Genomic DNA, 12,223 nt, shown 5'->3' with positions numbered 1-12,223 from the left:
GCAAAAAGAACAGGAAGCACTCTGAAGAACTTAATAGAATGCTCACCAACTAGTATTTCTTTAAGGACACACAGTAACTAAAAATCACCACTGAAACTTGTGAAGTTTAACAAATGTAACAAAACCTTATATGTGGTAAATTCTCACAAAAAATAATCCAAACTCAATTTTTTTTGTAAGATATTCTTATTTAATCTGCACTTGAATGACAAACAGTTTCATTTATAAGCCTTTGAAATTCAAAAACATTCAATGAGCAGCAAAAGTAATCAATTCCAATTTCTCAATTATATTATTACAGCATAACCTATAGATGTGAAACACAAACTGCTGCAAAGTGTCAACTTCTAACATATCCTGTAAATATCAGGTATTGCTAGAACATCACCCAAGATACTATTCTTATGTTCTACAGTCTCCAGACTCACTGTGTCTTTTTCTAATCTACCCAGCTCTCTTCTGTACAGCTAAAGAGTAGCGCACACAAAGTGTCTCAGTACCAGCAGAAGGAAAGGTGTAGAACTGGATGCAACTCTTGATCATTCCTTATTTCCTCCTCACCATCTCCAGCATGGACTAAGGCCACCACATATGTAGGATTAGCTCTTCCCTAGCAGATCTAAGGAAGGCAGCAGGTGAACAGTCACAGTGCCCACCTGTGCTGTAGTTCCATCAGAAGCCAAGATTCTCTACCAATAGGCTGTCACACCAGGAACATGAGTTTGGAAGGACATTCTTTCCTCACTGCCTGTGGGAATCTCACTAACAGTGTGTCCAAAAACTTAATGGTACGGCAATATAATGGTATCTTTCCTTCTCCCATCCCTTGGAGCACCAACATTGGGAAAGATTAAATTTTTCCTCATTAGTATGGTAAACTTACATAGAAATGCCTTGAGTGGGGAGCAAGTTTACTGGGACTAAACACAGCACAAACTCTGGTGTTATGTCTTCCCTTACTCAAGGCATTGTGCTTCAGTACGTATTTCCTGACATCAGATAATGACTGAACTCGCATTGTATTATATTCTTTCATGAAGTAATAATAGGTGAACAGACAGGGAATAGAGGTTGAGACTACACGCTTTACAAAAACAAGAATTTCAAACTCTGAAGAATTTAAAATAAACAGACTGATTGCAAAGTAAAAACACAAGTAGCAAGGCATACAAAAAGACACAAGATCAGCACTACATGAATTATCTCCTGGTTATAGTTACTAGCTTAGTAAAAAAACAATCCCCGAAATCCCTAAAGCAAAGTCAAGTGTTTGAAGCAGTGACAAATGAGCATCTGACTTCTAATAATAAAAAATTGGCATATTTTCCTCAACAGATATTCAGTTACATATGAAAACTATCATTGTCAATTTAATTATGACAAACATGGCTGAATTAATGGCACCTCCTGGGCTGTTTCTTCTACTCTAAGAAAGAATATATGTATTTTTCACACACCCCAAAGGTTCTTTTATGCTTAAGTATTTCAAGATATTTACTCAAACAAGCATTTTAAAATCCTGCAATTTAGTGGCAATAGCTTTTAATGAGGAGAGGAACAATATAAAGCATACATCCCAAAGAAGAAATTCCAGCTACCAATGAAGCATAAAAAGAGCACATTTTTCCCAGCATTGGGTCTTCTGCATGTCTAAATTACTGAGAGGCTCACATGCAACTGAGGTGTCAAAGTTATTAATATAAAAAGTAGTCATAATACTCAAATTTCAACATATTGCTTCTTATTAGTAGAATTTGCAGGGTGTTAAAAATGTTTTAGTAGTTTAGGGATGATGGAACCAAGGCACAAGAAGAAAACGAATTTGCTAAACAGGGCAGCAGCAGAATTAAGAACAGCAATCTGGGACACCATGCTCTTCACTGGTATTCAAAGCATCCACGTAACCCTACAAACTTTGTAAGAAAAGGTCTGACTAGCCTGTGTAGCACTGTCACAGTGAATTTTACTTTTGTTTCACTGTTCCTTTCAAGTCCTCAAGGAAGAAAACATGCAGGGATGGAAGTAAAGAACATTTAGGACATGATCCAAAGATGGACTTGCACAATGTCATTATGGGAGCTAGTCCTATGTGGAATTCAAAGCACAGAGTGCCCAAGGTCCACAGACAACCCAAAGGCAGAACTGTGGTGCATCCTTAGGCTGCCTTCTTTCCCAAAAGCTGATCAGGAAGCTGTCCACAACAGCAGTCTTCAAACTAAGAAATGCATCCCTTCATGTGACAATACGGGCAGAGGGTGGGGAGAGGTCAGGGCCCTCCAAGAAGACTATGAATACAGCAGAAACAGTTTTACAGAGCATTTGTTATTTTATCAGTCATCTGTAAATTAGGACACAATCAAAACCTGCCAATCCAGAGATAACCAAGAAGAAATAAATGCAGGAGAAAATGCAGAACTTTGCTCCTCTCAAAGATTTATGCAAAGTAACAGCTTCTAACATCTAAGACAAGTCTTAGGAATAAAACAAGTCAAATAAACTGTGAATATAGATCACCTTTCTGTACAGTCCTTTAAAATGCAGTTGCATAGAAAGCAGAGTCCTAACTTTGTAACAGTGAGACAGGAAGTAAGGACCTGGGTCCAAGCCCCTCCTCAGACTGAGGTATACAAACTAGCACATTACCGGGCACAGAAGTGTTCTAACTGCTCAGTCAGATGCTTCCCTGCACTTCTGTGAACAGTGTTGCTTTGCTATTAGGAAAGGATGAAATAAGAACAGAGGAAAAAGGTGACTCTTTCCATAGTTTAGGCATCTGGTTAGGAGAAAACCTGTTATACAGTTAGTTAAAAGAGTTATTCCTAATCTAGTTTAATGGTGTTTTCTATGTCAAATGCAAAGGGTACTGGGAGCACGATCTGCATCCCTGTTTTTCCACTTAAATGCCAAAACTACTGGCTTGCAGAGCCAGGATTTCCCCAACTGCTGTCTGAATAGTCCTACAAATCTTGTACTCTCTACAACACAGACACCCAACTCACGCAAACAGGATGGAGTATTTTCTTCAGCCTAGTTTTTTGGCAAGGAGGTAAAGCAATACAGAGGCTTCGGGATGAAGAGGGATCTGAATCCAGCTTTCACATAGCCTGGACAAGGGATATTTAAAGTTCTGGAGCTCCTTCCAGCATCCTGTGTTTGGCAGTGCTGGTACATACAGTGTGCTCAGAGAACGCATACCAGGCCCAAAGCTCTATCCACTGGTGACACGCAATACTCTGCTCAGCATTTGGATCCATATAAAACATATGGAGAAATTACCTGTGATACCAGCACCATATTAAATATGCACAGAATGTTTCCCAGCATGTTTATATGCAGTGTTTAGACTTGAGCATGGGAATTACTTCACTTAAGCTCTAATTAGGCTACTAAGTACTTGGATTTACAGGGAAGAGAGGGTGCTTGCAGGTTTTATTAATCAGGATTTTTTGAGTCCAGCACCTAATGTTTACTTATGTTAAGAGCTAACATTTAAACCTTTCTCTGATTAATCCATTGGTGGAGATAAATGTCAAGTTATTCTACAAATGTTAGCCTTTGATGTCTTTGGCAAGAGTAACTTCTATAGGTGAAAAGTTTTTTGTGTACTTTGCAAGTTGGAATCCAAACCATTGGCAAGATTCCTGCATTTTACACTGGGTTATTTCCTTAGCTGATGTAAAGGGAATAAAATCAGCAAACACATGGAAAAACTACTTATTTACACTTTGTAATAACACTGATCTACACTTTTCTATCATTTGCAACATCTCAGAGGGGCAGAATAGCACCTCTTATGCAAACAGGTGCTAGTACAATATTGAAGGTTTCTGACAGAAGAACACAACTTTGTAGATCGATAAGCATCAGTATGGGTAAGCTGATACTTTCTTAGCATTAAAAAGCGCAAATGGCAACTAACTCTAAATTGAATACAGTCTACCAGGAGAAATTGTTATCTACAGAGAAACAGCACACTTATGCTCTAAGAATATTACTCAGGAATTCTATATGCTACGTCCTTCCAATGCTCAGTAAAACTATAAATCTGAAAACCTGAAAAAGTAAAACATTTTTACTTTTAAGTGACTCTAAAATTTGTAATATCTTGAAAGCTGAGTAGTTCTTCACTGCTTATCCAAGTGAATAATAGTTTTACCAGTAAGTACTTTTAACTGATTGCTAAAGTTGTGAGCCTTTACAAAACCAAGGAGCAACTAAAAGGCACACTTACTTTATGCCCAGATTAAAAAATACGTATAATGCTCAGACTGCTCTCCACTCACTCTAGAATACTGCTAGACGACCTAAGAAGCACTTTAAGTTTCAGACAACACACAAGTTTAACATGTTTACGCACAGGACCCCAAATGGAAATAATTTCTCAACTGTAACTTGAAGAAACATGACAGTAAGTCACATACTCGTTACACATTTAATGAAAAATAACATTCATTAAACAAAGCACACAACAGAAAACAATGGAGATCCAAGCAGTTGCTTACAAAAAACTAAATATCCTACACTAAAAAGTCTCAGCTAGTGAATTAGGCATGCAACAAACAAGATGAGAAGATGAGTGATCCCTCTACAAATGTACAGTAAATTAAGATACTTTAGTTAACGCCAAACTTGCTCATTTATCCCAAAATGATCAACACTGATTTTGTCCCCCCTTCTCCAAGTCGCCCTGAAAATCTGCACAAATCCAAGGTTATTGAGCCATACCTCCTCGGGAGTAGCATTGTTCCTGATTGCCTGCAGGAGGTAAGTGATCTTTGATGGGCCCGGAATAGTCTCGTAGGTCTCCTGCATAAAAAGAGATGCAGCTTATTATAAACATTTATTGGAAAGCATGTGTTAAGCACTAGTATGAATTGACTTTCCTTTTAAAACAACATCAGTATCCATCCAATCTAAAAAAAAAAACATAGCAGAAAAAAAATTAAACCTATCAAAATAAAAATTTATGACCTATTTTAAAATTATGAGTAAAATCTTAGTTATCTGGTAAGATCTGTCACATTGGAATGATCTACATATGCATGACTTGCCACTTAGGAGATTAGTTACAAAATATGAATAGAACATAAACTCATAGAAATACAACATATGGCAAACATATCCTACTGGGATTCCATCATAGCTTTTATCATATCAAAGAATTAAAAATTTTGGAAGCCTGAGACCAAGCTGTGGCCAACAGGTGAATAATCACAGACAAATGTATAGCCCAAAAATTTGATCAGCTCTGGTTTTGAACCTTTTTGTACCTTCTACAATGTTATGTGGCAGCCACACATCTCAACCACACATTTTGAATAAGAACATCTTATTTTTAAACCCCTGAATTTATATTTAAACTTTCTGAATTTCAGAAAGAGAGGCTATTTAGTCTCCTCCTTAGGAAAACCCTCTTAAAAAAATGAAAAGTTTAATGAAAAGTTCAGTTATGTTGTCTTACATGCTTCTGGCACGCATTTTATTTATTACTCCTTTTATAATTACCTTGTTACTTAGAAGCTAGAATGAAAACAACTTTTGCTATCCAAAACATGGTATATGCAAGCATTGTGAAACTCTAAATGCTTTTTTTAAAATATACTAAACCTATGTAGGTAGGAGCAGAAGAATTAAAAGCTAAATAGCAACACCTCATAACATTCAGCAATAGTTCTATACTTATTAACTCTGAGTTACTTTTTGTGGACAGTCTTGAAGCAGAATTTCTTCACCCTTTCCAAATATTCATTATCCCATCCTGAACTCAAGGAATGAGTCTACTCTGCAAAGCTCAGGCTCACCTCCATCAGTTCTCTGCCTGCTTACTTCCCATTTGCAACACTGCAGCAGCTACTTGCAATACTCTAACAAACTCTTACACACCTTGACAGGATACCTGCTATTTTCAATAAGGTAGTTTTGCATTTAATATTAGACATCATCTTCCTCTCCTTGCTGTACCCGCTTCCTAGTAGGCCTTCTTCACAAAGTCAATCTTCATTTCATATTCTCTCTAGTTGCCAATATACACTCACTGTCAATGAGACTCTGAATCCCCAATGAATCCCTGCATTTAATCTAATCATTTCATGGAGACTGCAAAATTAAATGAGGTTTAGGGTCAGAACAGAAAGTCTTCTCAGGTTAACCTCTTCCATGAACATATATATTTATATTGCACTATTATCTACAAATACAAAAAATAATACAAAAACATGAAGGTTCCCTAAACCCAAGCCCATCATGGACTTGAAGTTACGCTTTCACAGAGAGCTGAACCACAGTAAAAGCTGGCTTCCCTCATGTCAATTCTGGTAACCATAAAATTCTATTTTGAGTTGTTAACTCACTAAAAATGGCAGCAACCTAAGCAGTTGTTCAATGGTATAACTGTCAATTCAGTAAACTCAATTCAGAGGATGCTAAAGCAAAGGGGCACGAGGAATACATGACCAAACACAGAAGCTTCCCTCTGAGCTGGTGGCAGTCTTCTTTGCAGGCCCTACCTATCTTACTACCAGTCTTGCCCACACCCTAACTATGTACCTGGATTCTGCTACATCTTACTGTATTCTTTAAATTTACAGTTATTTCTCCAGTCACCTTATACAGAAGTACAAATTTCTCACACACCATGACCAACTTTCATAACACAGGCAAGAAAATACCTATTATCTACACTTACTACTCATGTTCTCCCAAACCTGAGAAATGCACTTTAAAAAAGAGCATAAAATCACCCAAATAAAGTAAATAAAAGTTTCTCTATTAGAAGATAGACACATGAGTAAGAGGAAGACAGGCTTTCATAGTCAACAGACAACATTACAGGACGGATGGTAAAATGAACCAACCAGATTGCAGTCAACTAGTCAGGTTAAGTTATGAGCATGCTAGTTCATTTACATAATCACAGAATGATTTGGGTTGGAAGGGACCTTAAAGATCATCTAGTTCTAAACCCTCTGCCACAGGCAGGGATACCTTCCACTAGACCAGGTTGCTCAAAGCCCCAGCCAACCTAGACTTAAATACTTCCAAGAATGGGACATTAGAGCTTCTCTGGGCAGCCTGTTCCAGTGCCTCATCATCCTCACAGTGACGAATTAACTGTGTTTATCTAAGCTAAACCTGCCCCCCTTAAGTTTAAAGCCATTGCTCCTTGTCCTATCTCTACATGCCCTTGTAAAAGCCCCTCTACCACCCTTCATGCAGGTCCCCTTTAGGTACTGGAAGGCTGCTCTAAGGTCTCTCCAGTCTTCTCCAGGCTGAACAACCTCAACTGTCTCAGCCTGTCTTTCACAGGAGAGCTGTTCAGTCCCTCCAACCATCTTTGCGACCCTCCTCTGGACCCACTCCAACAGGTCCACGTCCTTCTTGTGTTAGGGGCCACAGAGGTGGACACAGTACTCAGCTGGGGGTCTCACAAGAGCAGATTATACACATATAGATCCATATACATAACATGAGTTTGGAATCATCAGGCTTTCTTCCTCATCCTTTTGTTTTAACAGCTTTTACTACAATCCTCCCAAACAGTATATGACTCTTCATCTCCATCGAGTTCAGTCTTCAACTGAACACTCCTCATTCTTATTTCAATGACCAAACCTATTTGAAATACCCTGAGTCTGCTTAGTTCTCTGTCTATCCATTTCTCATTCTGACTGGTTTTCACTGGATACAAATGAAAACCTGCTATTCAATTTACCTGCAGTTATTTGAATCCTTTATGTTTTCAATACTACCTTCCAACAGTAAGTACACTTTGAAGAACTGACTGGACTATGCTAATGTTTAAAACCTAGTATGAGTCCTGTATGATTTTAGGAAGCAAATATTTTAAAGGCTATGCAATACTTTTATCCAAAGAAATCTTACTTCAATAAATAGACAACTTAAGTCAGTCTAGCTGCACTGTAGAGATATATTTGTGTTTCTACATAAAAGTTCATTAATCCACCATGAAGACTAAAGGGGGGTTCTTCACAGCCATACATGGTAGAAAATAATGAGGCAACAGGCATAAATTGAAAAAATGAGGTTCAGGCTGGTAGAGGTTCAGATCTCTCTGTCCTAATGAGGACAGTCAAGCAGGAGTGAGTAACTCAAAGAGCTTGTGCAGTCTCCATTCTTAGAGGTTTTCAAGAGTCAGCAGGACAAAGGCCCAAGTGACCTGATCTGACCTGATAGCTGACACTGCTTTGAGCACCACAGACCTCCTGAGGACCCTTCCACTCTGAATGATTCTAAACCGTAGAAGTATTTGCAGCACACCTTGGAAATATGCAGAAACTAATACCAAATTCAGTGCTATTCAATAAGTAAAAAGTTATACTACTCCCTGTATTTTTATAGGAAACTAACAGACTAACAGAAAAGATTGGGTATCAATGAAAGTTTCTTTTTCTGATTGACTATAGTGCATATGTATCTATGAAGATTAAAAACAACTCAGTTTCAAGAAAGTTGCTGACAAAATACGCCAGTTGTAAGAATCTGTGTTTCAGAGTTTTTATCCAATGTTTTATTTCATAGGCATTACAACATAGCTGCGCTATGAACTTGCTTTGATATAATTCCAATAAAGTTCAAAATGTTTTTAGAGATGTTTTTAGGTTATATGTAAGCAGTTGAGAAGAGCAAGAAATTCAGCTCCCAGAGAATGGCCTCCATTGCAGCTCTCTGTTCAGGAATGTGGGAAAAATTCCTGCTGACTCTCTAGAAAATATAGTTATCAATACCGAACTTCACTAGCTTTCTAAAAATTTATGTCTCCTCTCCTTCCCACTCTCGATTCATATTTGAGGAATTTCACTGCAGCATCAGGAATAATGCTTTTTATTCTTCACCAAACAATGCGCTGAACTCTGCTGACCGCTGGAGTGATGAGAGCGATAAAAGACCCGATGCAGCCATGCAGCGGGAATTCATGCTAAACCTAGACGCTGGTATTTAATTCAACGGGAGAGATTCCCCACCAGGCTTGACAATGGAGCCTTAAGCATGACAGAGAGAAAGAATTAACGTGGCTTAGCCGCCACAAAGAATTTCAGCTGAAACAACACGTCTGAAAACTTTTTGCTGATAACAAGAGAGACTCAGCATATTGAAAACACTTCTTTTGGGTGAAATACTTCTTAGCTGACGAAACACTTGAATACAGACGCGGCCGTTCCGAAAAGTTAAAAAACCAAACTACTGGGCGGCAACAGAGAAGGACCTCGGTCCCGCTCCTGCCGGCCAAGTTGGGGCGGGGGCACGGAGCCCCTGCAAGGGGCGCTTCGGGAGCGCACACAAGAGCACTTCCATCGCGCCAGGCACCCGCTCTGACCTCCTTCGGGAAACGCCTCCGCTCCCGAGCCACTGAGAGCCGGCCCCCCTACACGCTACTGCCGCCACCGGCTTGTGGCTCCCCCCCTGCGCGGAGGGGCCGGGGCCGCGCTCCGTCACGCCAGGCGGCTCAGGCGGAGCCAGCCATGGGCAACAGGGACAAGCAGCCCCTGGGGACGGTCCCACACGGCCCCGGGGGGGAGGCCTCGAGGCGGGCAAGGGGAGAGAGCGGTGCCGGACACGCCGGGGCGGGCGCCGAGGGGAGTAACGGGACCCTTCGCGCCCTCACGGGCCAAGGGCCGGCGCGGGCCCTGCACCCGCCAGGCAAAACGGCCGCCACCGCCCGGCCCCGCCGCGCAGACCGGGGGAAGGCCCGGGCCGCCCCGGCGGCAGCTGGTGCCGCTGCTCACACGTGGGGCTCGGCCGGCCCCGCCGCCTCCCTGCCCCCCTCCCTTCCTTCCTCCCTCCCTCCCTCCAGCGAGGCCCGGCGGGTCTGACAGGCCGTCTCGGCGGCCGCTGACGCGGCGGCCCCGTTACCTCGGCCTGCTTGCGGACCGCATTGTCCGGGCTGAGCAGGTTGCCGAGGAGGGCGTAGAACTGCTCCTGCTCCGTCGCCGCCATTGCTGCGAGAGGGAAGGAGAGGGAGGAAGGGGGAGCGCCGGCCGCGCCGCCGGCGGGGGAACAAGGGGCGGGGCCGCAACGCCAGCCGCGCTCCCATTGGCTGCGGCGCACGGAGCCTCGCCCCCGATTGGCCCTGCCTCCCCTTGACGTCCCGGCGGCTCGGGGCGAGGCGGGCAGCGGGGAGCGGCGGCTCAACCGACCCCCAATGGGGTTCGTCTCCTCGCGTGTCATTGGTGCGCCGCCGCGCAGGGGGCGGGAGGCAGGGGCGGTGGAGCGCTCTGATTGGCGGGCGGCTCTGGCAGCCGCGGCGGGATTGGCCGGAGCGGCAGTCGGGCGGTGCGGGCAGGGAGGGGTCGCGCCGGGACTCGGAGCTGGGGCCGGGCCGGGCCGGGGGGAGGGGAGGGACGGAAAGCGCGGGAGATCACGGGGCGTCGCCTCCTGGCGCTCGGTGACGTCGTGCTGCTGTCCCGCCACAAGGAGTCACTGAAACACAGAACGGGTCAGGTTGGCAGGGACCACGGGGATATCTGGTCCAAGCTCTCTGCTCAAGCAGGGTCGTCCTAGATCACATGGCACTGGATTGCATACAGACAGTTCTTGAATATTTCCAATGAGAGAGAATCCACAACCTTTCTGGGCAGTCTGTTCCAGCACTCAGTCACTTGCACGGTAAAGAAGTTCACCATCATGTTATGTGGAAATTCCTGTGTATCAGTATTTGCCCGTTGTCTCCTCTTCCATTGCTCAGCACCACCGAGAAGAGCCTGGCTCCATCCTCTTGGCACCCTCCCTTCATATAATGATAGACCTTGATGAGGCCCCTCTCAGCCATCTCTTCTTGAGACCAAGAAAGCCCAACTCCCTCAGTCTTTCCTTGTAAGAGAGTTGCTCCAGTTCCCTCATCCTGCTCTGCTGGACCTGCTCCAGGAGCTCCTGTCTTTGTTGCATTGAGGAGCCCACACCTGGACACAGCACTCCAGATACGGCCTCACCAGCATTAGGCAGAGGGGCAGGACCACCTGCCTCGACCTGCTGTCAATGCTCTTCCTGATGCACCCCAGGATACCATTGGCCTTCCTGGCCACAAGGGCACTGCTGGCTCCTGGACAGCTTGCTGTCCACCAGAACCACCAGGTCCTTCTTTGCAGAGCTGTTTTCCAATGGATCAGCCCTCTGCCTGTGCTGGTGCAGGGGGTTATTCTTCCCCAGCTGCAGGACCTTGCATTTGCCCTTGTTGAATTTCAGAAGGTCTTGTCTGCTCATCCCTCCAATCCATCGAGCTTGTATTTGATTGAATAAAGCTTAATTAGTATTCCCTTTGGTCACAGGAGCTTATCACAGGTTCATGATGTGTGTGGTGGGAGGCTTTGAGCATTGCCCAGCTCATTGGTGGAGGGCTCTGTGCCTCGAGGTGCACCAGCCAGCTGTTTGAGGTGCACCACCCAGCTGTTCGGAGTGCAGCCGCAGGGCAGTGGCTGGCCGGGTCAGGTACCGCCTTCTGCTGTGCCTCGGCTGTGCCCAGGGAATGCTGATGCTTTAAAAGCAGGAGGAGTCAGCCAGTGATCTGGTGGAGAAAAGATAGATGGAAGGAAGGAAGGAATTTGGAAGGAAGGAATTTGGAAGGAAGGAATTCGGAAGGAAGGAAGGAATTCAGAAGGAATTCGGAAGGAATTCGGAAGGAAGGAAGGAATTCGGAAGGAATTCGGAAGGAATTCGGAAGGAATTCGGAAGGAAGGAATTCGGAAGGAAGGAAGGAATTCGGAAGGAATTCGGAAGGAATTCGGAAGGAAGGAAGGAATTTGGAATTCGGAAGGAAGGAAGGAAGGAAGGAAGGAAGGAAGGAAGGAAGGAAGGAAGGAAGGAAGGAAGGAAGGAAGGAAGGAAGGAAGGAAACGACTGCATCAAGAAAGAATTGCAGGCAGGGTTAGAGAATGATTTTAAGCTGACTGAAAACTCAGAAGGGCTGTAAGTGAAGATGAAATATAAAAGCAACCATGCTTTCTAGTGTGAAGTGCACTCCTGTAAATGTCCTCAGAATTCAGCTATGTGGATTAGGTGTGTACAGCTTGTCACAGGTTCTGGAGGGCCTTTTGGATATCTTCTTGAAATAGACATTGTTTTCCTGCCTTTTTATCACCTGTAAACTGGTTTGTATGAACTTCAGTAACATCGCTGTCTGCTTTCCAAGCATAAACAAATAAATGTATTTGCTTTCATCCTAGCTTGTGTTAATGGTGATTTCACCATAAATCTGTAGTAGAATTGTTAG

The 12,223-nt window shown here is 43.5% G+C and overlaps 1 protein-coding gene across 1 annotated transcript in view; it reads right to left on the bottom strand.

Moving 5' to 3' along the window:
- The window catches only part of IPO5 (importin 5), a 42,739-nt gene extending 32,735 nt beyond the window's left edge, over nucleotides 1–10,004 (bottom strand). The window contains exons 1-2 of the mRNA XM_082279384.1: nucleotides 9,871–10,004; nucleotides 4,726–4,806 (exon numbers count right to left, since the gene is read on the bottom strand). Of these exons, the coding sequence (XP_082135510.1) occupies nucleotides 4,726–4,806; nucleotides 9,871–9,954 (165 nt within the window). The 5' untranslated portion in view covers nucleotides 9,955–10,004. The remainder of the gene's footprint in view (nucleotides 1–4,725; nucleotides 4,807–9,870) is intronic.
- Between the last annotated feature and the right edge of the window lie 2,219 nt (nucleotides 10,005–12,223).

The sequence above is a fragment of the Coloeus monedula genome (assembly GCF_965178545.1).
Source record: "Coloeus monedula genome assembly, chromosome: 3".
NCBI classification, from domain to species: Eukaryota; Metazoa; Chordata; class Aves; order Passeriformes; family Corvidae; genus Coloeus; species Coloeus monedula.
This window is presented reverse-complemented; position numbering and strand designations above follow the sequence as displayed.